Below are 25553 nucleotides of genomic sequence, written 5' to 3'. Positions count from 1 at the left end.
TGATCTCAGCTGCAGGGGAGAGGAGGGGGAAGCGGAGGAGGGGCTCTCTCTGGCTGCCAGAGCCCAGTGCAAGTGGCACCATCCGGCCGGCTGCCCTGTCAGCCGCGCATGCTCTGCATGGGTGGGAAGTCCGGACATTTACAAATCCCCCCCGGACGCTATTTTTAACTCAGAAAAGCCGGACATGTCCGGGGGAATCCGGACGAATGGTAACCCTAAGTCCTATGGCCTGTGTTATACATGAGGTCAGACTAGATGATCACAATGGTCCCTTGTGGCCTTGGAATCTATTAATCAAATAGCAGTGAATATAATGTGCAGTTAACAACTGGTGAATGGTTGGTGTTACAGTGGCATAAAATGGAGACAAGGGGAATTAGTTCATGAATGTATCAAGTATGTACAATAATGTGCAGTACTGGTCAAGGCCTGAGGCTCTAGCAAAGAAATGTGAAGCCGTTTCTCACCATGGCACTGCACTGGAGCAGTGGGTGTTACTACCCCAACGGCTCCTACATTCCACCCACAGGGAGCCTGAATGTTTAGTCTTTATGTGTGTGGAATGGGTTTCATTCTCTCTGTTTAAGCTGCTTCCCTCCGCAGACCACCACGTCCCTAAGATAGTCAAAGCACTCCTGTTTATAAAGTTCAGGTCATTCACTCAGGAAACAGAAACAATACCATATGGCGTAGGTGACTAGTTTCACAGTGTGAATAGTAAATGTTTGCAGTGGCAGTTCATGAACAATTAATGGGCTATATTTATTTGCACAGCTGATTCATTGAACAAATATAAACAGTGAGCAAATTCCTAAAAAACACTCTCAATTCATGGATGATTCATGACAGAAAAATAGAGCTAAATTCAAAGAATAATTTGTTCATTACATGTTCTTCACCCAGTTATAGCCCTGATATAAACTTTACTTCTAGATTTCTCACAATAAAAGGGAGATTTTGAGTAGTCTGCATAATCCTCCATATGAAAATTTGGAGGAATGCTAAAGTTTCAGAAAAAATGTCTTCAGAACACAATTGTCTTTAACCCTCCCTTCTATGTTCAATAGCCCCAGTCTCTTCTTCTTGGCTCTGCTGTACTACAGGGCTTTTGTTATCCTCTTAGCAGTGTTAATTATGTATTGCAGTAGCCTGTGTACAAGTCTGCTGAAGTTCTTCCACCCTCAGATATAAGCACTCAAAAAGAAACAAACAAAAGAAAAGCAATTAACTTTAATAAAAAAAATCAGTGTTCACTCACAGTGTAAGAAAATATCACATTAATAATAATAAACATTTTTTTCCACAATTTAAATGAAAATCAATTCACACAGTATTCCTACTCAAACACAGCTGAAGAAAAATGGTCAGTCTCTAGAACAAGTTCTGTTCATTTGCAGTCTGCCAAGTTTACTAGTAACTCTGATTCAGACATTTGATTTCTTTTCCTCAAATTTGTTTGAAGAAATATTAAGTTACATGTGTAGTAATCTGAGTTTACAGATCAGTGCAAAAAACAACCAACCTCCCCCAAACTTTCAAGATGTAGAATCCTTTCTTAATTCCATTTCAAATTCTGGCATGCATATGTTGCTCTTGAACCTTAATTTGTTCCTCTGATCCTGTAGTTACTGATTGTACATTTATTGTGGACAGCTGCAAGCCATTCCATATTTAAGGTTATAGTAAACACCTTTCATTATAAACTGGAAATTTGATCCCTTTCAGGAATTGTCCTTTCTGATTCCAGATGGGCCTGTGATTCTAGGGTGGGGGAGACAGGAGATTTTTTTTTATTATTATTCAAATTTGATCTGAATTGATTCTGCCAATTCTGAGATACGGGAATTTGAATAATTAACGTTTTAGAAAATTTTGAAATGTTTTCCTCAGCTTGTATCTCAAAAGTGGTAAGACTTGGAAACGAAAATTTGCTTTGTTGTGAAGATATTGCACAAATGTCTCCCCTATCGACCTGTTTTTGGAGATCTGCTTTTCCGAACACAGACATGAACATCTGGCATAAATCCCTACTTGAAATATATAAATTCCAGCAGATCAACATTCTGCATTTTACTGCAGATAATCATTCATTTAAACTGCTTTAAAGTGAAGTTGAAATGAGCCTCTGTATAAACAGAAATGTGAAATTACATTTGCTGCCTTTCAGTCACTCCAGATCAAATTTACTGAGTTTACAGGGTCAAAGATGTTTTCCTAACTGCCAGCCAGAGTCATGCTGAATTCCTTCCTTCTCATATGTCATTACCCCAATTAAAGGTCCCGAAGGCCAAATTAGGCCCACAGTGATACCTGTGCATCTGTCATTTGCATGGGTATAACTGATGGAAATTTGATAAACAACTGTGTGGATGATGCACAGTGACACGTGGGTTCTGTTGGACTAGCAGGAGTAAAAGGCACTAAAAAGAAAATCATTACTAAAGTCAGAAGGTCCGACAATGATATACCAGGGAGCAGATCTGCACTGCTGATTTTGATTAAAGAAATTTAGTCCTTCTTTTACAACCATCTTTATTATACTTTATTATAACACTGCTTTTTCTCCTCCACCCTAGCAGAATACTCTGTTCATCCTGGACAATCTCGTCTTTCTCCCTCCACATTTTCTTTTACCAAACCTCTGAGGCCAACAGAGATAACTAAGTCAAATGCTTAATACAGTTACAGCTCCTTTCCTGTGCCACAGACCATGCAAGCTGGCTGGAGTCATCCTCTTCCTTCATGTCTGTCCTAATTGCACTCTAGCACCGAGATGGAAGATACCATTGTCCTAAGTGGGTTGGCAGTGTTTAGAGCCTTGCATGTTTGTTTCCATTAAAAGGAGAAACTGACTATATGAGTCAGGTATTTCTTTGGTGCAATCTTATTTGCAATCCGAAGAAAGAATGTACAGAAAGTCCTGTTTCCCCCAGTGTAATAGGAACACACAATAATAGGCAGTTTCCTTGCTCAGATATCCCAAGCATGCCCCTCCAGTGAGTTCTGTGCCCAAAGAGTGCTGGTCTCTCTGCTCCCTCTCAGGATCCCATTTACAACTGCTTCTCTCACTGTCAGCTGGCTTTCTTCTCTAACACACACCACTTGCTAAACAATTCTCTAGCCCTAGCATTTGCAACCAGTCCCAGGGAAACCCCTCAGACCACACAATTTAGGCTGTCTACACGGCGCACTTGACAGCAGCACAGCTGTGCCGCTACAGGAATGCTGCTGTAAGGTACGCAGTGTAGCTGCTCTTTGTCAGCAGGAGAGAGCTCTCTTGCTGACAAAATAAAACCACCCCCAATGAAGCATGGTAGCTTTGTCAGTGGAAGAGTATCTCCCGCCAATATAGCGCTGTCAACACTGGCACTTTTCATCAGTAAAACTTTTGTCAGTCTGAGGTGTGTTTTTTTTTACACCCCTGACAGAATTTTACTGATGAAAGTGCAGTGTGTAGACATAGAGTTTTGCTCTAGCTTTGCCATGTGTCTTGGGCGGTAGCTTCCTATTGTTTTCTGCTATCACTACACAAAGGGGCTTAACTGCTTCTTCCATTGAGCTGAAAGAAGGTAGTTTAGCACACCCATTGGCTTTAATCAGGTCTCTGATTGTCTATAGATCAAAGAGCCACTTGATGGCAGTCATTAACATCTTTCAGGGTAACAATACTAATCTGGATGTTTAGGGAAGTCTCTGATACTTCCCAGTGTTTTCTGTCTCTGACTACCACTCTTTTGCTTCATGTTGCTGTAAATTTCTCATCAAACAAGGATGGTTGGTTGTGGCTGGGACTCGCTCTGAAACCACTCAGTGCTAATTTATCCTTTAATGAACTGCTCAAGCAACAACCTCCTCATTATCTGCTCATTGCCACAAACAACCTGTCTCATTCTCTTCATATTTCTGCTTCACATGGACACTACAATTTAAAAATTAATATCAACTCCCCATTGAAACTCAAATAGCAAAAGCTTATTATACCAGCAAAACAGAGGGGCATCAAAAGAAATAAAAAAGCTCCCTCAGAACCTGCCTTACGCTCACTTCTAAACCCAGTAACCACACTATCTAGTCATGTAGTTAGTGTAGAGGACATGGACTTCGGAGATCTGGTTTCTGTTCCTAATTCTGACTCTGGCTGCAAATAGCAATTTTGGCACAATCTAGGTGGTCAAGTTCGGATTGAGCACCCAGGGGATTTTCAGAGCTGTTTTTTGAGCACACCTATGCTCTCTGAATAGGACAAGCATTCCATATGGGTAGTTCAAAGGCAAGGGCTCAGATATCAGTTCCCAAACAGCATTTTCAGAAGTGCCCAAGGGATCCAAAAGATTTCTTCAATGTTAGCGGTGTCAGAGGTAGTACAGATGTTCAGTAGGTCCTCCCTGACTGCACACAATGTAAAGAGCCCACACACATTTCTGAATCACAATTTGGCTTAATAATTTGTCTCATTTCCAGTTATGTCCCAGGGCTGTGTCTGCTTTTTGGAATGTTTTCCCCTCTCTGCTCCATTTCCCTTTCTGAAGTATTTAAATGTCTGATGTCACTGCTGGCGCCAAGGAGAGAGCTGTGCCGATAAAGCTAAAGACATAAGAAAAGGTCTGTCTCCTGCTTCAACTCCATTATCAAGTGTCTTATGAGAGGTGCAGCTTTCTTTGGGAACAGAAAGCCATTTCCCCCTCACCACCCAGTTTGGGAGGAGTCACCCCAGGTCCCTTCCCCTGGATAGAAGGAGGGAGAGAGGAGCCAGAGAGAGAGCAAATCATCTACTGGTTGGAACTGTTCCTTCCATGCATAGGCACCGACTCCATGGGTGCTCCAGGGCTGGAGCACCCAAGGAAAAAATTAGTGGGTGTTTAGCACCCACTGGCAGCCAGCTCTCCCCTTCTCCCCAGTGCTTCCCGTCCACTGGCGGCCCCGCTAATCAACTCCTCTCCCTCCCTCCCAGCGCCTACTGCCCGCCGCAGTCAGCTGTTTCGTGGTGTGCGGGAGGCTTTGGGAGAAAGGGGGAGGAGTGGGGATAGGGCATGCTTAGGGGAGGGGGCGGAACTGGACGGGAAGAAGTGGGTTGGGGGTGGAGACTTGGGGGAAGAGTATGGGGGGGAACATATGGGGGTGGAGCAGGGGCCAGAAGAGGGGAGGGGGGGTGGGTTGGGGCCCGGGGCAGAGCAGGGGGTTGAGCACCCCCAGGGCCCAGAGGAAGCCACAGCCTATGCTTCCATGAAAGTCATATGGATTCTGGCCATGACAGCATGTTGTCCAGAGCTTCCATGGTTGGCTTATTTCAGAAAGAAAATGAAGTTCTGCAGTCCCAAGCAGAGCAAAGTTTCCTATCTAGTTGCAGTGCACATCCAAGGGGAGATGAACGTCAAGGCAGACTAGGGGCTTGTCTACACTGGCAATTTACAGCGCTGCAGCTTTCTCGCTCAGGGGTGTGAAAAAACACCCCCCTGAGCGCAGCAAGTTTCAGCACTGTAAAGCACCAGTGTAGATAATGCACCAGGTAGAGGTGGGTTTTTTTAGTGCTTTAGCGTTGCCAGTGTAGACTAGCCCTAGCTAAGCAGACAGAAGTTTGGGTAAGCCATTCCTCCCATACCAGTTAGCTGTTTTACAGGTTAACCCCAGCACTGCTGTTTTATGCTGTGAGAGAGGGTTTTTGAGTGCTTGCTCAGTAGTGTACCATTCCAGCGATGAAGCCATGGTAGTTATGGTGTCAAGTGAGTCTGTGTATTTGGGCTTCCTCTCACCTTCTGTGCTATTATCCCTTCACCTCGACTTGCCACCATCCTGTGGGTTTGCCCGCTTCTCAGGCCCCTTTTACTCTGCTTGCCTCTGGGTACACAGGCATGGTTTCTATATTTAAATTCTCAATTTGCATATGCTGATATGTACCTATTCCACCAAGCCCTGAGCATGTAGGAAATTTGCATGGGTGTATTTAAAATAAGGTCAAGCTCAGGTCTCTCAGACCTTTACGCTCAGCTCTTTTGGGGCTCCCCAGCCTGTGTGTGTACGTGGCGCACACACCTGTGGCCATGTATAAACTAGAAAAATCAGTTGTGTTTTAAAATATTGTAGCTTACACATTTTAATCAACACAGTTTTATACAGGATTTTAATATAGACCAGGTAAGTTGTGTTTAAAAACATGTTGGATGGTGGCGCGTTACCATAAGGGAAGCCTAGGGTTAACCCATGGTCACTAACATGTTTTAAAACATGACCTGTTTCCTACTCTAGACATGGCCTGTGTTCAGGGAATTCTTTGGCTAACATTATGCTTAGTAACACCGAATCACAGCAGGTAAGTCATGGAGCATATACTGGATATGTCATATGGAAATACTCTTTTCTTTTATTTTATTTTCAACAGCACAATCATTACTTTTTCCTGGTTCTGGTCCTTTAAAGTGAGGCTTTGGGAAGTGACCCTAATCCTTTATCCTGTGGTTAGCAGAAAATAAAAACAACAGGATATGCCTGAAGTATGCGATGACTTGATGGGAGAGAAAGTGTGTGAGGGAGTCACTCTGGCACTGTTTGCTGCCTGTGCTGGAGAAGGTCTGAAAGAGTGGCTTGTCATTGAAATCTATAAGTATCTTTGAACATCTTTAGGAGCATATGATATTGGAAAATAGTAGGGCTGTAAAGCGATTAAAAAAATTAATTGTGCGATTAATTGCACTGTTAAACAATAATAGAATACCATTTATTTAAATATTTTTGGATATTTTCTACATTTTCAAATATATTTATTTCAGTTATAACACAGAATACAAAGTGTACAGTGTTCACTTTCTATTTATTTTTTAATATTTATTATTTGTAAAAAACAAAAGAAATAGTATTTTTCAACTAACCTAATACAAGTACTTTAGTGCAATCTCTTTATCATGAAAGTTGAACTTACAAATGTAGAATTATGTACAAAAAAACCTGCATTCAAAATAAAACAATGTAAAACTTCAGAGCCTACAAGTCCACTCAGTCCAATTTCTTGTTCAGCCAATCACTCAGACAAACAAGTTTGTTTACATTTGCAGGAGATAATGCTACCCGCTTCTTGTTTACAATGTCACCTGAAAATGAGAACAGGCATTCTCATGGCACTATTGTAGCTAGCGTTGCAAGATATTTACATGCCAGATGCGCTAAAGATTCATATGTCCCTTCATGCTTCAACCACCATTCCAGAGGACATGCGTCCATGCTGATGACGGGTTCTGCTCGATAACAATCCAAAGCAGTGCAGACTGACCCATGTTCATTTTCATCATCTGAATCAGATGCCACCAGCAGAAGGTTGATTTTCTTTTTTGGTGGTTCAGGTTCTGTAGTTTCCGCACCGGAATGTTGCTTTTAAAACTTCTGAAAGAATGCTCGACACCTCGTCCCTCTCAGATTTTGGAAAGCACTTCAGATTCTTAAACCTTGGGTGAGTGCTGTAACTATCTTTAGAAATCTCACATTGGTACCTTCTTTGCGTTTTGTCAAATCTGCAGCGAAAGTGTTCTTAAAATGAACAACATGTTCTGAGTCATCATCCGAGACTACTATAACATGAAATATATGTCAGAATGCGGGTAAAATAGAGCTAGAGACATACAGTTCTCCCCCAAGGAGTTCAGTCACAAATTTAATTAGCAAATTATTTTTTTAACGAGCGTCATCAGCATGGAAGTATGTCCTCTGGAATGGTGGCTGAAGCATGAAGGGGCATACAAATGTTTAGTATATCTGGCACGTAAATACCTTGCAATGCCGGCTGCAAAAGTCCCATGTGAACACCTGTTCTCACTTTATGGTGACTTGGTAAACAAGAAGTGGACAGCATTATCTCTCGTAAATGTAAACAAACTTGTTTGTCTTAGTGATTGGCTGAACGAGAAGTAGGACTGAGTGGACATGTAGGCTCTAAAGTTTTGTATTGTTTTGTTTTTGAGTGCAGTTATAAGTTGCACTTTCACAATAAAGAGATTGCACTACCGTACTTGTAGGAGGTGAATTGAAAAATACTGTATTTTGTTTATCATCCTTATAGTGCAAATATTTGTAATAAAAATAATAATATAAAGTGTGCACTGTACACTTTGTATTCTGTGTTGTAATTGAAAATGTAGAAAAACATCCAAAAATATTTAATATTTATTTAATAAATTTCAATTGGTATTCTATTGTTTAACAATGCAATTAGAACTGCGATTAATTTTTTTAATCACGATTAATTTTTTGAGTTAATTGAGTGAGTTAACTGCGATTAATCAACAGCCTCTAGAGAATAGCAGTTGCATGGACTTATCTGCAGTGAGCATTTGCCATGCTGCCTTGTTTGCATAGCTCCATGGACAAAGCAGAGTCTGGCAGGGACATCTCTATACACAGGTTGGTCACAAGTATTCCATTCCCCTGTCCATACCATTTTAACACCCTATTCAGTTTTGGATGCCTTGAAAGACTAGTAAAATGTATTGCACTGGAATAAGAGGCATAGAAATTCCTTTCAAGATATCCCACATTCAGTCCATGAGTTTTTACTGTCCTAATGATGCCCATTGAGAATGGCATTCCATTTCAGCTGTTGTACAACCTTTGGACCTGATCCAAGGAATGTGTGGAGCACGTGCTAAACACCTACAATTCCCATTGACTTTAGTGGGAATTGCTGGGACTCGGCAGATTCTCAGCAGCTCAAAAGATCAAGTTCTTTGCCAGTTCACTCATGTAGCTTAATGAAGCAGATTGTTATAGGCAAAAGTGTTTCACATTTTCATAAAATCATCATGATCCTATTTTCATTATCATGAGCACTATTTTTTCTCTGTTGGCCTTGATTACTTGCACAGGCATCAAAATACATCTTCATTTGATTGTGGGACGTGTGATTAATGGGAGGATGCCTTTCTTTCACAAGCTGAAGCACAATATATAAGAATGTACTGTGTTTTATTGAAGAGTTTTTGTTGGATGAAAAACACGGTCCATGCCAGTTACTAATCCTAACTAGTTTGAAGCTTTAATAAGAAAGTTTTAGGACAATATACTACCACCTCAATCAAGTATAAAGCATAAGTAAAGCAGATAGAGCAGGACAGCGTAATGATGAGTTACTCAGTCCTGGGGCGCTGGTAGGGCTGTTTCTGTCATCATCAGTTTCATGCTGGTCCAATCTGGTATAAATCCTGTGCTGCTCCGTACCCCCTTTGTTAAACAAACATCCTTTATACCTTTTCTTGTAACATGATGAAGGTGCAGATTATTTAGGGTTACCATATTAAACAAATAAAAAAAGAGGACCCTCCACGGGGCCCTGGCCCCGCCCATTTCCCAGCCCCGCCCCAACTCCGCCCCTTCCCCGCCCAACCCCGCCCTAACGCCGCCTCCTCCTCCCTCCCACTCCCAGCTATGCGAAAAGGGCTGCCCGAGCGCTACCGGCTTCACGGTTTGCTGGGCAGCCCCCAGACCCTGCGCCCCCGGCCGGCGCTTCCCCAGCGCAGCGGAGCCCGGGAGGGGAAGCGCCCAGCCGGGGGCGCAGGGTCTGGAGGCTGCCCGGCAAACCGTGAAGCCGGTAGCGCTCGGGCTTCGGGCAGCCCCCATGCCTCCGGACCCTGCGCCCCCGGCCTGGCACTTCCCCCCCGGGCTCCGGTGGCGCAGGGTCCGGAGGCATGGGGGCTACCCGAAGCCCGTAGCGCTCGGCTCTTAAACAGAGCCGAAGAGTCAGGGGAGGAGCAGAGCCGCCGCGGCTGGAGGCTGTGCTCCTCCCCTGACTCTTCGGCTCTGTTTAAGAGCCGAGCTGCCCGAGCGCTACCGGCTTCGGGCAGCCCCCATGCCTCCGGACCCTGCGCCGCCAGAGCCCGGGAGGGGAAGTGCCCGGCCGGCGGCTGGGGTCCAGAGGCAAGGGGGCTGCCTGAAGCCCATAGCGCTCGGGCAGCTCGGCTCTTAAACAGAGCCAAAGAGTCAGGGGAGGAGCAGAGCAGCCGCGGGAGGGGAAGTGCCCGGCCGGCATTTTCCCGGACATGTTCGGCTTTTTGGCAATTCCCCCCGGACGGGGGTTTGATTGCCGAAAAGCCGGACATGTCCGGGAAAAACCGGACGTATGGTAACCCTAGATTATTAAAACTACCTCATCTATAAACATTCTATTCTAAATATATTTTCATATACACTAACCCAAAATCCTTATAACTGATACATTTTTACTTATTCTGCTAAAACTCTAATTGGTACCTCCTTCGCTATCTTTTTTTAAAGCTCTTACTATCCTCCTACTTACTCAGTCCAGCTGTCTTTTCATTGCTTTCATGTATTTCATCGTTACTTACGTTTGTCTTATTCTATCTTATAAGCTTATTGTAGCCTTGGAATTAGTTGGGGATTGGTCCTGCTTTGAGCAGGGGGGTTGGACTAGATGACCTCCTGAAGTCCCTTCCAACCCTGATATTCTATGATTCTATGATTCTACTGGTTGGCTAGCTCCTTTCAGTCAGTGTTCATCGTCCCTAGTCTGTTTTACTAGGCAGGTCTACATCTGGCTAGAAAATCGCACATTTGTCTGGTTTGCTTTGCCCTGTTATCTACACAGACCAAGAATCCAGTGTAGATAAGACACAAATCAACTTTTTGATTTTTTTACAACCTTTGAAAGCTGTGTCAACAAGGCACATTCAGAAAGCAAAAAAGTTCCCTTTTACATTGTCTTATAACACTATTAAATAGATATCTACTTCTCCAATGTTATTTAATATAGTTTTTATAACACAGTTCATTATACCTATTTTTACAAGCTTATTGCATAGCGATAGTGTTTTGCTGAAATGAAATTTGAGGTTTCATTCTAATGTGTAAGCCTTGAATTGAAGTTAATATATTTCATAACATTTAGAACTTCAAGTATAACACTATAAAGTGAGTTTTCATTTAATTTTTATAACCAAAAAAAAAGTAATGAACTTCAGGCAATTGGATTGCACTAGACAGGACAGTTCATTATAATGTTGAAAGTGCTTTGCTTGTTGTGTAGAAGCCTAACAATGCATTCACATTATATATTTTAGTTCATTTTGGGGCTCCAATCCCTATATGTGAAGGACCCTTTATCTCAGGTTGTTTTGCTTCTTTGATGACCAAGTGCATCAGTGCCATGGTGGTTCAGCATGTCTTCTCCTTGGTAAACCATTAATGTAGAGCAGTGATGTTCAACCTTTTCATTTGCAGACCCCTAAAAATTTTTTAATGGAGGTGCAGACCCCTTTGGAAATCTTAGACATAGTCTGCAGACTCCCAGGGGTCCGCGGGCCACAGGTTGAAAATCACTGGTGTAGAGGAAGAAAGGAAGTTTGGTGCCTTTGAAAATGTATCAAATGTAGCAGTCTAATGTCTCTGATGGACACTCATGAGTCTCGTAAAGGACCGTAGTTGGCTAAGTGACCCTAAGGAACTTAAGTGGAACATGTATCAATATAAACACAAGAGTAATAGGATGGGCTCCTTTGGTCTGCTTTTATGCCATTTTTGAAGTTATTTGTTTCCAATAATGCTACGTCAAAGTCCCCAGAACAGCTTGTAGCTTTAACTCTCACAGTATATGGATGCACCAGAACAGTGGTGATGGACTGTGATTTCCAAGTTACAGCATTTCCTCAATCTCAGACATATCTGTTCAGCAGGGATTTTTGTCATCTGATAGGGAGCAGACATGGTTGGTTGGTCAGATTTTTTTTTTAAAGTTGACATTGTCTGAATTTGTGTCCATGTGATTTAGCTGTTAATTTAAATTTTTGTGTTAAGATGGGTGCTTAATAAATCATTCAATAAACAAAACAATTATGTTAGCGTCTCTTAACTTAATTTTATATTACTTTTTGAATTGCATCACTATCTTTGTATGAAGCCAAAACAGTAAACAGAAGTGAAATATATATATATATATATACACACACACACACACACACACAGTATAAGTATATGTACATACTTTCTAAAATTGCACTAAAGGTCTGATTTTAAAAAGCGGTCTCCATTTTTGCACCCACAAATATTTGTAGATATAAATGCTCCTGTTAGCTGTCAGACTACCTGATTTCACTCTCACTTAGATATCTGCAGTGGGCACTTTTCTTTGCAGATGCTAAACTGTCTTTGCAAAAAATCTGTCCCTAAAGCCTTGCTCCCACAGAAGTTAATGGGATCTTTGCCATTGACATAATTGAGTCTGTAAGGGTAAAATTTGTCCCTATGCAGGGGGCTGGAACAAGGCCCATGTCCCGCTCGAATCATCAAAATAAAACTGAAATGATGCATAGACTTATCCTGATCCTCCGATCATGGATGAACACCCTGACTGAGGATTTCAGGGTTGTATTACTTAGCTGCCTTAAACCTGGAGCAATATAAATGGAAGAAGTAAAATTATTCATTTGAGTGTATTCTGCATAAAATGTTTTGATCATATGATTATATAGCCTTAAAACTGCAGAGTCATTCAAAGTACTGTGTGGGGTCAGGAGAAAAAGAACATGGCTTGCTAAGTGTTCCTCATAACTGCAGATAAATAAGTGAAATTAGTTTCCAAGTGAAACACTTCCTTTAGTTTAGGAGGTTGTGAATATTTTTAGCCACAAAGGACTAAAGTAACCTTACCATATTTGACGAGGTAAGATTGCTGGAAGGAAGCTATCATTCCCTTATAAAGCAGGGCAAAAAGATTGATACTTCATAAAAACATAAACTTGAAATATGTATATTCTTTAATAGTGTATGTCATCATTTAAAAAAATAACTCAGGATAAAAATACATGTTGGAGTTGATGGCTAAATTAGTATCTCAAAGCTAGAAATATTTGCTTTTGGAATCAAATGAATGACAAATATAATAAAGTAATAAAGTATTGCATACCAGGCAAAGTATGTGCTTTTAATAAAGACAAACCTCCTGAGTACTAGAATATACTGTTGGATCAGATAGAGTTTCAGTCTATGTAGGCAGTATAGATATAATTAGATTTGAGCTGCAAATAGTCTACATATCTCATGTGGATTCTCTTTTTAATGTAATGTAAATATTGTAATGTCAAAAAAATTGACTCTATTCATTCATCATCTTTATGAAAATTGTTGTATCTTATCACGAGAGACCATCATGAGATTTTTCCTAAGTGATATAGCACTGGGCTATGGTATGAATGTGGGAGTGAGAATATAAATCATATCTCTGCTTGACTGCACTTGGTAATGCTTTATCAGCTCCATACCCTCTAGACTGATTAAGAGCTAATAAAGTGAACACTTCTTTGTGTGAATAGTAATGTTACATTTCCTTTGTACAAAACATTAAACATGCTTATGTCTCATTAATGCCTGTGTACTGAACTGGAAAAATAGCTTTTTGTAAAGAAGAAAATCGGAATCTCTAGCTCAACGGTTCTCAGACTTTTCATAGTGTGGCCCACATATTCATAAAGAAATTATCCTGTGTCTACCCCCTCCCATTCAGGATTGCACTAAGCACATTAAGATGGCTCCTCTTTCCTGACCCTATTAGAGGTAGGTAGAATGGCTCCTCCTCCTTGTTCCCAGTGTCTTCACTAGGAAGAGTTTGGACACCTGTAGAATCAGCTGGAAAAAAGGAGGAGCCAGCACCACGGGCTGTGCCAGCTCCACAGATCACATATTGGGAACTGTGCCCAAGCTACTTTGGCCTTAGGAAAACAGAAGGGACAACTATTTCAAAAGAAAACTTGTTGGAAATATGATTGTTGGTACAACTTTAAGTGAGATACTTTTTCCCTTACAGAATTACTTACTGCCATCTACCTTTCCAAAGTAAATGGCTCTACGTTGGAACAGAGAGGGGAAATACACATATTGTAAATATTGAGTCCTTCATTCTTTCTGGATACGTTATCATGTGGAACAAGGCAATAGAACTGTAAGTGTGGACTTTTCTATCACTTTCACATTGCTGGCAGTTCTTTTCAGATTCTTTGCTGAGATAATTACTTGGTTATATCTCCTGTTTTAAGGAACATTTTGGTGCAGTACTGATTGTGATTCATCGTGAGAATTTTTCAAGGAAATTCAGTTTCTAGGTATATTATAGTGATATCATGTAATCTTTTAAAAAGAGATATTTGTTTGGGACCCTATGTCATTAACTGAATAAATATATTTGCTTGAAATACTAAATAAAATACAGAGAGTCATAGATCCCACAAACTCAGTGAACATCCTCTGGACCCAACTTTTTCATTGAACATACAGTTTGGCAAAATTTGATCACCAGATCCTCTAGACCAGTGGTTTTCAACTTTTCTTCATTTGCGGATCCCTAAAAAATTTCAAATGGAGGTGTGGGCCCCTTTGGAAATCTTTGACATAATCTGCAGACCCCAAGTGGTCTGTGGACCGCAAGTTGAAAACCACAGCTCTAGGTTAAGGCCACAACCTGAAAAGATGAATGGAGCCTATTGGACTATACAGCTTGCTGGAGAATTTTTTCCCCCTGGTCCAAGTTGTAGGGGAGGTCACAGCCAGAATGTATTGTCCATGACCATGAATGCTATGGCTTCTAAATGCCATCCCCCTCAGAGGTGACCTCGTTTACCTATGAAGTTTGTGAAATGGAGAGAGAGTGTGATGCATTCTTCGGGTGACCTGGACTGTGGGGTCACTTTGTTACCATCCCTGTCTCCAGTGAGACAGTTGGTGCACCCCAATCCCCGAACTCCTTTGAAGCATTCCCCTGTGATATCAAGCTCCTGTCACTGGCTACTCACAGAAATACCAGGTTTGCTATCCCCAAAGGAGAGTGTACACACTAGCTTGTTTGATTCAACTGAGGATCACTTCCTATATAACATCACAGCACATTTATAGTGAAAACAATCAAAAGATTATTACCAAAGGCTAAGATTTAAGAGAGAGTGAGTAAGAATAATAATGAAACACAGAAAAGTTACATATAAAGCAAAATTTTAACACACTTCCCAGAATCTGCACTAAACAGGTTAAACCCTTGTCTAAAGTAGTTTCTCTCATCTCCCAGCATCTCCAGCCAACGTGGCTGGCATCCCTCTTTTATGAATGTTAAAGCACTACCTTGATGAAAGATAAAGAGGGGTCCTTTTGCCTTCTCCTTATATCCCCCAAAATTCATTATTTTGTCTCCAGTGGTCAGGATGACCACCTGGGGCTTATTCCCCAGTGTGCTGACTTCATGGTGATTTTATTTCCTCATGTTGACTTCATATGCAAACGTATGCATTGTCTTGTCTTATAATGCTTAATTTAATGTGAAACAATGTAGGCAGGTGAACATACATCCTTTATCTGGTAGAAACCTGTTTGTCAACCCTGCCTTGAAGGCGCACTGCACCAGCCCGCCGCCGCCACCTTTGCAGTCTGAGAGCAGGGGCACCAGAAGCTCCCTAGAAGTGGGAGGGGCCCACCAATGCTCGGACCAGGGCCCAGCCCCGCCTCTTTCCTGAGGCCCTGCCTGCTTCTCGCTCCTCTCCACCCCCTCCCCGCCATCACTTGCCCTTAAGGCAGGAAAAAAGCGAGAGGCAGAAGCTGTAATCTCTAGAAGACTCTTTCTCCATTGGTGGTGGGTGCTACAGGTTCTGCCTCTCACTGGCTGGCCCAGCTGTGGGACTCCTCCTCCTGCTATGCTGATGCTGGAGCAACTCAGCTTTATATCTGCAGGGGCGCCAGAACAGGCGGGGGAGGAGTCAGGGAACTGTGGCCTCATCAATTTTAAAAGTGGGAATGCTATGCCCTCCCACTTTTTACCAGCCGTGAGTGGGTGGAGAGGAGCGAATGGTGGGTGAGCCCTTGGGGAAAGAGGCGGAGGGGGGGCGGGGGGTTGGGGTTGGAAGCACGGGCAGGGCCATGGGAGGAGGTGAGGAGCGGGGGAACAGGGCCATGATCCAGGCACCGGTGGCCAGTGTTCCCTCTAATTTTTTACGTCCATGTGCTGAATTAATTTTGTTATTTGCACCAATATGGAGGTGTGTGACACATCACCTTCATATTGGTGCACATAACAAAATTCATGCGGTGAGGGTGGGGCCAAGGGGTTAGGAGTGTGAGAGGGAGCTCAGGGCTGGGGCAAAGGGTTGGGGTGTGGGGGGATGAGGGCTCTGGCTGGGGGTGTGGGCTCTGGGGTGGGCCTGGGGATGAGGGGTTTAGTGTGTGGGAGGGGGCTCATGGCTGGGGCAGAGGGTTGGGGTACAGGAGTGTGTGGGCTCTGGGGTGGGGCCAGGGATGAGGGGTTTGGGATGCGGGAGGGAGCTCAGGGCTGGGGCAGAGGATTGGGGTTTGGGCTCTGGGGTGCAGCCAGGGATGAGGGGTTTGGGGTGCAGGCTGCCCTGGGGCTGCGGTGGGGAGAGATGACTCCCCCGAGCCCTCTCTCGCCGCAGCAGCTCAGGGCTGGGGGAGAGGTGCCTCTCCCCGGCCACAGCAACTCCGGCGGGGCTGGGCTGGGCTGAGGGAGGGGCTCATCTCCCCCAGCTGAGGCAGGTCTGCGCTGGGGCCAGCGGTGAGGGATGCTTCTCCCCGCCACTGCGGGTCCGTGCTGGGGCCGGCGGAGAGGGGCACCTCTCCCTGCCGCAGCCTTGAGCCCCTGCGTGGGGCTTAATAGGCAGCCGTGCAGCTTAGAGGGAACTTAGCCAGTGGCCCCCCGCTTCTAGGGAGTTTCTGGCACTCTTGGGCGTAGCCTCCCCAGACAAAAGACTCAGGCTCTGCCTATGGGATGGGGCAGATCTTTCACCTTTCTCATAGATTCATAGACTTTAAGGCCAGAAAGGACCATCATGAGCATCTAGTCTGACTAGTTTAAACCTGCAAGTGACCCGTGCCTCAGGCTGCAGAGAAAGGCAAAAAGCCACAGCGGTCTCTGCCAATATGATCTGGGGGGAAAATTCCTTCCTGACCCCATATATGGTGGTCAGTTGGACCATGAGCATCTCAGCAAGACCCACCAGCAGCTAGATACCTGGGAAAGAATTCTCTGTAGTAACTCAGAGCCTCCCCATCTAGTGTCCCATCACCAGCTGTTGGAGATATTTGCTGCTAGCAGTCACAAATGGGCTACATGCCACTGTAGGCAGTCTCATCATACCAGCCACTCCATAAACTTATCAAGCTCAGTCTTGAAGCCAGTTAGGTTTTTTGCCCCCACTGCTCCCCATGGAAGGCTGTTCCAGGACTTCACTCCTCTGATGGTTAGAAACCTTTGTCTAATTTCAAGCCTAAATTTATTGATGACCAGTTTATATCCATTTGTTCTTGTGTCAGCATTGGCACTTAACTTAACTCTCTCCCTCCCTGGTATTTATCCCTCTGCTGTATTTATAGAGAATAATCATTTCTCCCCTCAGCCTTCGTTTGGTTAGGCTAAACAAGCTAAGCTCTTTGAGTCTCCTCTTGTAAGGTAGGTTTGTCATTCCTCAGATCATCCTAGTAGCCCTTCTCTGTTCCTCTTCCAGTTTGAATTAATCTTTCTTAAACATTGGAGACCAGAATTGCACACGGTATTCCAGATGAGGTCTCACCAGTGCCTTGTATAATAGTAATAACACTTCCCTGTTCTACTGGAAATATCTCACCTGATGCATCCTAGGATTGCATTAGCCTTTGTGACGGCTCCATCACATAGTCATCCTGTGATCAATCAATATGCCCAGGTCTTTCTCCTCCTCCGTCACTTCCAACTGTAAATCCTCAGTCTATAGCAAAAATTATTGTTATTAGTTCCTAAGTGCATGACCTTGAAATTTACACTATTAAATTTCATTCCATTTCTATTACTCCAGTTTTCAAGGTCATCCAGATCTTCCTGTATGATACTTCAGTCCTCCTCTGTATTGGCAATACCTCCCAACTTTGTGTCATCAGCAAATTTTATTAACACAATCCCACTTTTTGTGCCAAGGTCATTAATAAAAATGTTAACTAAGATTGGTCCCAAGACTGATCCCTGAGGAACTCCACTAGCAGTCCCCCTCCAGCCTGACAGTTCATGTGTCAGTATGGCTCACTGTAGTCTCCCCTTTAACCAGTTCCTTACCCACCTTTCAATTCTCATATTAATCCCCATTTTCACCAATTTAACTAATGGTTTCCCATGTGGAAGAGTATCAAATGCCTTCCTGAAATCCAGGGAAATTAGATCTACTGCATAGCCCTTGTCTAAAAAATCAGTTATCTTCTCAAAGAAAGAGATCAGGTTGGTCTGGCACAATCTACCTTTTGAAAAACCCTGTTGTATTTTATCCCAATTACCTTTTATTTCTATGTCCTTAATTATTTTCTCTTTCCAAATTTGTCCCAAGACCTTACATACCATTAAAGTCAAACGAACAGGCCTGTAGTTTCCCAGATCACTTTTTTCACCTTTCTTAAAAATAGGTATTATATTAGCAATTCTCCAGTTACGGGGTACAACCCCCGAGTTTATAGCTTCATTAAAAATCATTGCTTTCATGCACAATCAGTCCGATGCTTCTTCTCAGGTAGGGCTGTGGGTAAGAAGCCACAGTCTAATCCTTAATTGTACATTCATACCAATAGGACAGTCAGATTTCCTGAATAAAGAATGCAGGATTAGTAATAATGCTAGTGCCATAGCCTGATCAATATTTTCACATTTCTAAAATGAAATAATATATATAAACAGAAATAAAAGCAATGTTTCTGGGAACCTTAGAAAAAGAGGTGAGTGATTAGGGGCTGTTTTAGGGAAAAAACAGCAAAATGCACTTAGCAATTGAAAGATGGAGAAGGGTTCTGAAAATTTACTGGAGAGAAAATGAAATAGAAAGTTTTTAGAATAAAGGAAGATTAGATAGATAATCTAGCTTCTGTCTTTGAGGGAGAAGAGACAGGTGAACTGTGTTGAATAAGGGAATAAAATAATATGTTTAAATAATGGCTTAAAGACATGCTAACATGGTAACATCTAGAGTGCAATAGGACCCTGAAATCAGCAGGAAAATAAGTGTGTTACTTTACTATAACTGAGTGAGATGATTGCATTCCAGATAGCAAGAGCTGGGTCAACTTCTCAGCTTATTCTTATGCATTGACTGGGATATGTGCATGTGCATGTATTTCAAATCTGGCAGAGTTAACTAATTAAAAAACCCAGGTCTCTTAATACTAGAATTAAAACATTGCTATGGACCATGGACTCATCTGCCCCCAGATTTTTAAATCATTTTGCACCTTTGGAGTTTTTAACTCCTCATTGCTAGTGGATGCCCAAACTACCCACACCCATCTACAACTGGCAAAAAATTGCCTCCAGTCCTGTGGAACTCAGACCAGGCCACAGTGATTCTTGCATTTATGATCTCTAAATATTCACTGGGCCAGAGACAGAGAGAAAATGACCCTATAGCCTGGTGATTAGAGCCCTCATCTAAGAGATGGGAGACCAAGGATCCAGTCCCCCTGCTCCAATGACTCCTTAATTTAAAAACATGCTACAGCTTCAACTGGAGACATTGAGGGCACTCCCCGCATTAGAATATCCCATAGCTCAGTGGCTAAGGCACTCACCTTATCAGGCAGAGGGAGGGCTTCAATCAGGGGATCTCCTGCATCCCACCTTAACCACTGTGCTAAAAGTTTTGAGAGAGGTGCTCCTCTTGACTGTTTTGTGTGGAGCTAGGTGGCCTCTGAGCACATCTACCAGATTGGGCCCCGCAGGTGAGATAGGCAGAGGAGCACCTATCGTTCCCCAATTGGTGGATCACCCTGGGGGCCTAGGCATCTGAGCGCCTAGAGCAAGGCAGCAGTGCACATGCCCAGAGGCAGAAGCATAGGTGCACAGGGAACTTTTACTGCAAAAACTTAGGCAATGCCTAAAGGGCTAGGCAGCAACTGAGTGGAGGTTTTGTAAATGCCAGTGGTTCCTAAATCTGGGATTTAAAATGGTAGTTAAGTCCCTAAATCCCCTAGTGAATCTATCCCTATGTGGTTAATATTTATTTTAATTATGTTTAAGGGTGAAAATGCACTAAAAGCTTAAGTAATGGGTGCATAATATAAATACAGTATAATATCACAGAGAACAATGTTATATGGAAATACATAAGGCACAGGATCCATTTAGGGCATAGAGTGAGTCCATTGTGCACACAGAGGGAATGCTGAAAAGGTTAGATTTAAAGAGTTTTCTTATTTTTGGTGTCTTGATCATTTTTAGAGAAATCTTCCTAAAATATAGTCTAAGTAATGTAATCATTTTGCTTAAAAATGTTTGGTTATGCAGATTGTGTTGCTTAATTCACAGAGATAGTTGTAACAATTTATAATATGGCCTCTATTGTGGTGGGGAGAGGTGGAACATGTAAGTAAGAACACATAGAACCTAATTTTCATCACACTTGCAAAGGTGTTTCAGAGATGTAACTGATGACTTCAGTTGAGATACTTTTGACTTACAATGATATAAATAAGAGGAGAATCAAGCCCCTAGGCTCCATAGTCCAAGAAGGCAGCAAGAATATCTGTTTCCATCACCTCTGAAAACCATCCCTATGCAGGAAAAAAAAAATCTGATAGCAACCCTGAAAAAAAACTTAAAATAATTTTAGAAAGTAAAATAGATAATTGGATTTTGAAGAAGAGCCTTTCTCGCTGCATGACAAAGATAGTAATATGGCAACCAAAGTGGGCAAAGAGGAAATAGATAAGTCCCTCTCTACAGCCAATGCAAGCAGATACCAATGCATTATATTACCTGAAATAAAAGATCTGCAAACTGATATTCACTATATTAACAGGGATTGAAGAAGAGATTGCTGCTATAGGGGGAAGAGTTGCTTGTTATGGAAAAATGGGTCGGTAAGACTCAGTTACATATTTGCCAGACTAAAATAATAAAGCTGGAACAAAATGAAAGAGGTCTGCCAAATAAAATGGATAGTAATAACAGAGAGAGGCTAACATTTTATCTACACAGGGACATCCAGGAAATTTAATCCGAATTAACTACAGGTGTGATTTTGAAGTGGATTAGTTAAACCACATTAAATCCCTGTGTGGATGCTGTTGTTCAGAATTAAAGTGGCTTTAATTAAGTTTAGTTTAAAGTCACTTTGGAAGTGAATTAAAATAAATCAAATTAAGGGCACTTTAATTCTGAATGAGGGTGTTCACTCATCGTGTAATTAGACATAATATAGTATGAAAGCATCGCTCATATAACAATTTATATCCATTTATATGTATGCAGAATGTATGCTTTCATATGCAAAAATAGGTTTTTTTAATGGCTGTTACACACATTTATCTAAATTGTTCCTGGGCTTCAAACTTACCATGTGTTAGAAAGGATAACTGGAATTTATAGTATAATACATGATTCTACATAAGGGGCAAGGTCTTTTGTTGTTGATTGTGTGCAAGTATCCTCCACCATGGTGATTTTCCAAACAGTTTTGGGATGCCTTGTCTCTAACATACCTAACATCTAACATAAATCTCCTTTTTTATTGAAAGAATTTACATTGTTTTGAATTGATTTTGTTTTGCAGATCCACAAAGACTCACCCTGGCCCAGTTGTACACCTAAGTGATAGCCCACGAGATGAGGGAAAAGTGAGTACAGTAACCAATGATGTAAAATATTTTAATTATGTAAAATATTTTTACATTTCATAGCTCTCCCTGACCTAAGCAGCTTTTCCATTTCACTCATTCACTACTTAATCACTTGCCTCCATTATACGATCCTGAGGTCACTCTAAAATATTGCCTGGGAAAACTTTTGGAAAATATTGTAATTCCCTTTCTGCTGTACTGAGAAGAATATTATGGTTTAAAAAATATGCTATATTTTGAAGTCCTCATTCAAGCAAAGCTACTGTTGACTGAATGGGAGTTTTTCCTGAGTAAAAATGAGATAAACTGTGTGAAGACTTCAGAATTTGACCAAGTATGTATTACAATGGGCACATTTATGAATTATTGTCTTTGACGAGAATATTGATGGCAATATTCTATAATTGGAGCTTGCTGCTATTTGTGAACAGAGATGAAGACAGCAAAGAGCTGTCAATCATGGAAGCCAAGTACCCCACAAGCCCAGCTCCTGACTCCAGTTCCTCAGACAGGCAGGCAATTTCAGAGCTCATGCTAGTGTGGCCAGTTCCCCCCTCTGTCGCTACCTTTCTCCAGTTCTAATGGCTCTGCATCATACTCTAGGCCCTCCTCCATCCCATTAGAAGCTTTTGGTTCTAGATCTGTCCCTACTGGCTCCCTTCTCTCCATTCACTCTCCTGACCTTTGTGCTTTGGACAGAGGTTTATCCTCCATAAAAGTCTGGACCTTTGAATCTTTGTTCTTCTCCTCTTAGCAGGATGATACATAAGATCAAAGATCAAAGCCACTGAGGGGGAAAAAAACAAAAAACAAAACATACTTTAGTGTAGCCTTCCCTTTTTTGCCCCTGAAATTTGTCCCATGAAGAGGGTGAGTTATCCAAACCAGAATCCATTAAATCTAGGGTGACCAGATAGTAAGTGTGAAAAATCGGGACAGGGGGTGGTGGGTAATAGGCGCCTATATAAGAAAAAGCCCCCAAAATTGGGACTGTCCCTATAAAATCGGGACATCTGGTTACCCTAGTTAAATCTGACTAGGACACTCAGGAGATGTTTTTTCGAACAGAATTTGAGGCCACTACTCTGTTAAAATAGCTTGTTGGCCTCCAGGCTGAGCCAGCCAAGCCAATGAGAAATTACCTCCCCAGAGACCTCCAGAAGGAGTTGGTGATTCTTCCTGATGAGGTAGTAAGACACTAGCCTCAACAAGTAGAAGTTTCCCAGCAATCAGAAAAGCAAGATTTTAAAAAAGGTGTGTCTAAACTTAGGCTTCTACCAGCAAGTCTATATTCAACTACCTCAGTAAGTGGCATTATTTTTGTAAGTGTTGAGTACCCAGATCTGCTGTCTTTAGAGCTGCATTATGCACGGGAACAACACAAAATAGGAGTATTGGACCAGGATATGGTCAACTGTGCTTTTTTTGGTTTGTGAGCTACTCGTAATGGTAGTAAGGCAGAAACCTCCCTGTAACTCTGGCAAAAGCAGTTTAAGGGGAAACTCTCCTAATCTAAGGCCAGACAGTGGAGCAGATCCACTAGAGGGGGGAGCTCTCATGAGGATTTCACCTCAGATCCCAATCAAACCTGTGAAAGTTTCCCAGGACTTGGACCATAGCCTCCTGGGCCAGAGAACAGGTAGAGATAACTCTGTTTTCTCCCCATCTGGCTAAGCATATCAGGAACAGATGGGTACAGGAGATACTCTGCTGAGGTCACTCCATACTAACACTTCATCCAACTCAAATATAAGAAAGTTTGGTCTTGTAGTTAAGGTCCTGGACTGTAAATCAGGAGATCTGAGTTCAGTCCCAGCTGCCTCACCGACCTCCTGTATGACCGTGGGCATTACATTTAACCTTTCTGTGTCTTAGTTCCTCATTTGTAAAATGGGAATGATTGTATTTCCTTTTCTCCTACCCTTTGTCTTGTCTATTCAGATTAAAAGCTCTTCAGAGCAAGGATATTTTATTATTATGTGCATATGTAACACCTAACACAATGGCACCCTGATATCAGTTAGAGCCTGAAAAAGCTACTGGAATACAACAATAATAATTGTTATAATTAATAAAATAACAGCAAACTCCACAGGCCCCCTAAGAACAACAACATGAGCAGTGTTCTCCAACAGATAGGAATCAGAAAGCCAGTACTTCTTTCATGGAGATTAGTATAATTATGTACTCTCTTATAGGCATAGGAGGTCCACAATAAGAACTGGGGACTTTGAACTGTACAAGCCCTTCAGATCATTAAACAAGAGCACCAGGAAGATAAATTTAGGATGGAAACCCTGGCATCCACATTAGCATCTCTTTCCACCGGGGATTGCCTTACATTGACAGATCTTGTGGATGTTTTTATTCTCCACATCCCTTTTTGTCCCTGCCTCCATCGTTATGGATGTTAATTTAATTTGTGTTACCAATATGAATACTACTAGGACAAAATTCTTCCTTTTGGTCTCTAACCTTCTTTCTAAATGTTCATGGAAATCCTGGTGCTGACTGTATCTCCTTTTTCATGTTTGGACATCTTGTGTATAAGAGTCCAGCAAGCTGCCCAGATGGTCATTATGTAGTTCAAAACCCATGAGTTTGATCAACATGAGTGAGAAGACCCTGGTCCCCAACCAGTGGTCAGGCCAGGAAAGAACTCAGAGCATAAATCTGCTAGAGTTAAGAACAATTAGTTTAGCTCTGGTGGAATTTCAGCCTTTTATTGACAGGCCACTAAATACTAGTCACATCAAATATAAGCTACAATGGCTTATCTGAACAGATGTTCCTAGTTCAACAGGAAAGAAGTGTTCTTTTTTTCAGGGGGCTTGGCACGACATTCCTCCTGTTATTGCAATGTACTAGCATGGACAAAGCATATATCAGCAATACACCAGGAGAAGTGGAGTGTCACTAAGGAGATGTTTTAACCTTGTAGTGGACAGAGCTATTAGCGGGAACTTGACATCCCTGAGCTAGAAAGAAGTCAAAAGTGCAAAATTGCTTCATCTGCTAAAGGAATTCCCAGATGAGCTAGAATCATAGAATATCAGGGTTGAAAGGGACCTCAGGAGGTCATCTAGTCCAGCCTCCTGCTCAAAGCAGGACCCAATCCCCAACTAAATCACTTGATTCCCCCCTCCCCCCAGATTTCACAGAATTCTACCCTGTGATGACATGTGACAAGTGAAATTTCAGGAGATTGGATTCTTTTTCGTGAGAAAGTCTGGATAATAGGAAACCAGCTTCAATTATAATTATTGTTGTTCCATAATAAAGATTAGAACTTCTCCTGTTTTAATAGCTTCCCACTAAAGCATTCATTCAAGAATCAAAGTCAATCCATCAAACAACAAAAAGAAATATGAATCTAAACATAATAACTGTATATAGTGAGAGATGCAGAACTGTTGAGCTGAATTAAAATATCTGTATTAACATCCTTTGATGTTCCATAACCGGTATTAATGTGCTGCTATAGGACACTGTCATAATTCTGAATCCTTGGAAGTACTTTAAGATGTAGAGCTTCTTAGTAACAGTTGCTATATAAAATATCAAAAGATAAAATTAAAAATATTAATTATGACCATTAGCTACACCTCCTAAGAGCTTATATAATAATGGTCAACAAAAATATTTATATATCTTCCTTAAAGACCTAGGAACACATTCCCAGTTTTTGCAGAATGCATGCAGGATACAAATAGCCAGAACATTGCCTGCTATCTAGATGTTCTTCATTCAAAATACCATCTGGGTAAAATTTAGAATGATCATAAATAATCCTATTGTGCAAAGAGTTGGATATTCTCAGCAACAAAACAAGCCATCAACAAGATAACAATATACAGACAACTACACTATATAGGTATGTTGTTAATGGTAGTGGAGTGAGGACTTTTGCCTATGTTTTGCAGGTTAACATTAAACTACATTTCACA

At 41.9% G+C, this 25553-nt stretch overlaps 1 protein-coding gene across 3 annotated transcripts in view; it reads left to right on the top strand.

The window, feature by feature from the left end:
- STXBP5L (syntaxin binding protein 5L) overlaps positions 1-25553 on the top strand; it is a 392773-nt gene that overhangs the window by 206560 nt on the left and 160660 nt on the right. For all 3 annotated transcript variants that reach the window (XM_065413820.1, XM_065413813.1, XM_065413804.1), the window contains exons 5-6: positions 13793-13927; positions 21540-21603. In XM_065413820.1, coding sequence (XP_065269892.1) covers positions 13793-13927; positions 21540-21603 — 199 coding nt within the window. The remainder of the gene's footprint in view (positions 1-13792; positions 13928-21539; positions 21604-25553) is intronic.

This window comes from Emys orbicularis, chromosome 1, assembly GCF_028017835.1.
Source record: "Emys orbicularis isolate rEmyOrb1 chromosome 1, rEmyOrb1.hap1, whole genome shotgun sequence".
In the NCBI taxonomy this organism is placed as follows: domain Eukaryota; kingdom Metazoa; phylum Chordata; order Testudines; family Emydidae; genus Emys; species Emys orbicularis.
This window is presented reverse-complemented; position numbering and strand designations above follow the sequence as displayed.